At 45.0% G+C, this 1500-nt stretch overlaps 1 protein-coding gene across 2 annotated transcripts in view; it reads left to right on the forward strand.

Annotated features, from left to right (window-relative positions):
- The first annotated feature begins 237 nt into the window (after positions 1–237).
- Positions 238–1500, forward strand: part of bicd2 (bicaudal D homolog 2 (Drosophila)) — a 43034-nt gene continuing 41771 nt past the window's right edge. The window contains exon 1 of one of the 2 annotated variants that reach the window (XM_037532274.1): positions 238–594. In XM_037532274.1, coding sequence (XP_037388171.1) covers positions 391–594 — 204 coding nt within the window. In that variant the 5' untranslated portion in view covers positions 238–390. The remainder of the gene's footprint in view (positions 595–1500) is intronic. The other variant, XM_037532275.1, reaches the window with a different exon arrangement.

Below are 1500 nucleotides of genomic sequence, written 5' to 3' on the forward strand. Positions count from 1 at the left end.
AATAAATCAATGTTATCTTTATAAACTACTTTTTAAAAAAAAAACCTAAAGAAAAAGAGAAAGTAAAGTTTTTACGGCGCTGTAGCTTCATAACGGTTATCCGAATGACGTCAGTATCCCCAGGAGAAGCCGCCTTCGTGTCCGTGCCGCTGAGCATTCTGGGTCTTGTAGTCTCTTGCACGGTCCGCCACCACGCTTCCACTCTGCGGCGGAACTCCATTTCCCAGCGGCGAGATTCAAACGTCTTAAAGAAATCGCGTCTTTTTTCAGTCCAGCTGGATTCCCCACCTTTCTCGGAGCGGTCGGTGTGCTGGGTGTTGAAGAGCGAGGATGAACCGGAGGCAGGGGTGTGTTTTGTCTGGGGGAGAGTGAGTTTAAGGGGGGGTAAACATGTCCGCGGCCGAGCAGAGCTCGTGGCTGCGGGCCGAAGTGGAGCGGCTGTCCCGGGAGCTGAGCGAGACGACCCGGGAGAAGATCCAGGCGGCGGAGTACGGGCTGGCCGTGCTGGAGGAGAAACAGCAGCTCACGCAGAGATACGAGGAGCTGGAGGGAGAATATGAGGCCCTCAGACACGAACTGGAGCAGCTCAGGGAGGTGAGGGTCTCCTCACTGCCGAACTGAGGTGACTTCTTTTAACAATTCCCCGTTCCACCTTAAACGGGGCTGCGCTCGCATTCTGACGCTCGGGAGCACACAGGCGCCGAGCGGACTGCCGCACCATTTAAGGTGGAACGGAAAAGTGGAAAAAGAAGCCAATTTGTGCCTCGTTTGAATAGCGTTACTGTATAGTTGGACGATACTGATCAAGTTCAATATCACGATATTTTCCAAATATCACGATATCTGATACTTTAGTTTGCGTAAAGTTAACTCGTTCAAGTCCAACGACTAAATTTATGGATATGGGAAAATCCTGTTCTGTGTGGCCTGAAGTGATAAAGAATCTGTGTAGTTGTTAGTTAAATGTAATTTTCATACTTTTATTGATAATTAAATTTAGATTTTCTGTTGTTTTGGTAAAGTAGCAACCCTGTGCGGTCGATTTTATGAATGTAATTGAATTGATGACCCCATACTTTCTGAATAATATTACAATATTTATCATTTTCTTGATCACGGTATGTCGCAGGATGCTTTTCTTGCTTGTCAGTACCTTTAAAATCTCTTCCCGGCTGCATGTTTGACTGAAATAGAGCATAATTGGTCCTGTTTAATTGGATTTAGTGCAGCACGGCACGAAATGTTGAATACAGACAGTTCGATTCGTAAGTTTTGGTGGTATTTTTAAACACTACTTTGTCTCTTCTTGCTTATTAAATGCCAGAAAAATTCAATATTGCGATGTATCACGTCGGCCTAGTATAAAAAACCTCCTGAATTATCGTGATATTAAATTCTTTTCATATCGCCCGGCTTTACTTACAGTTACACCAAAGGGAATCTTACACATGTACTGTAAAGATTAATCAGACTCCGCCCACAGACGCACGTAGAAACTTA

The sequence above is a fragment of the Pygocentrus nattereri genome, chromosome 21 (assembly GCF_015220715.1).
Source record: "Pygocentrus nattereri isolate fPygNat1 chromosome 21, fPygNat1.pri, whole genome shotgun sequence".
Lineage (NCBI taxonomy): Eukaryota > Metazoa > Chordata > Actinopteri > Characiformes > Serrasalmidae > Pygocentrus > Pygocentrus nattereri.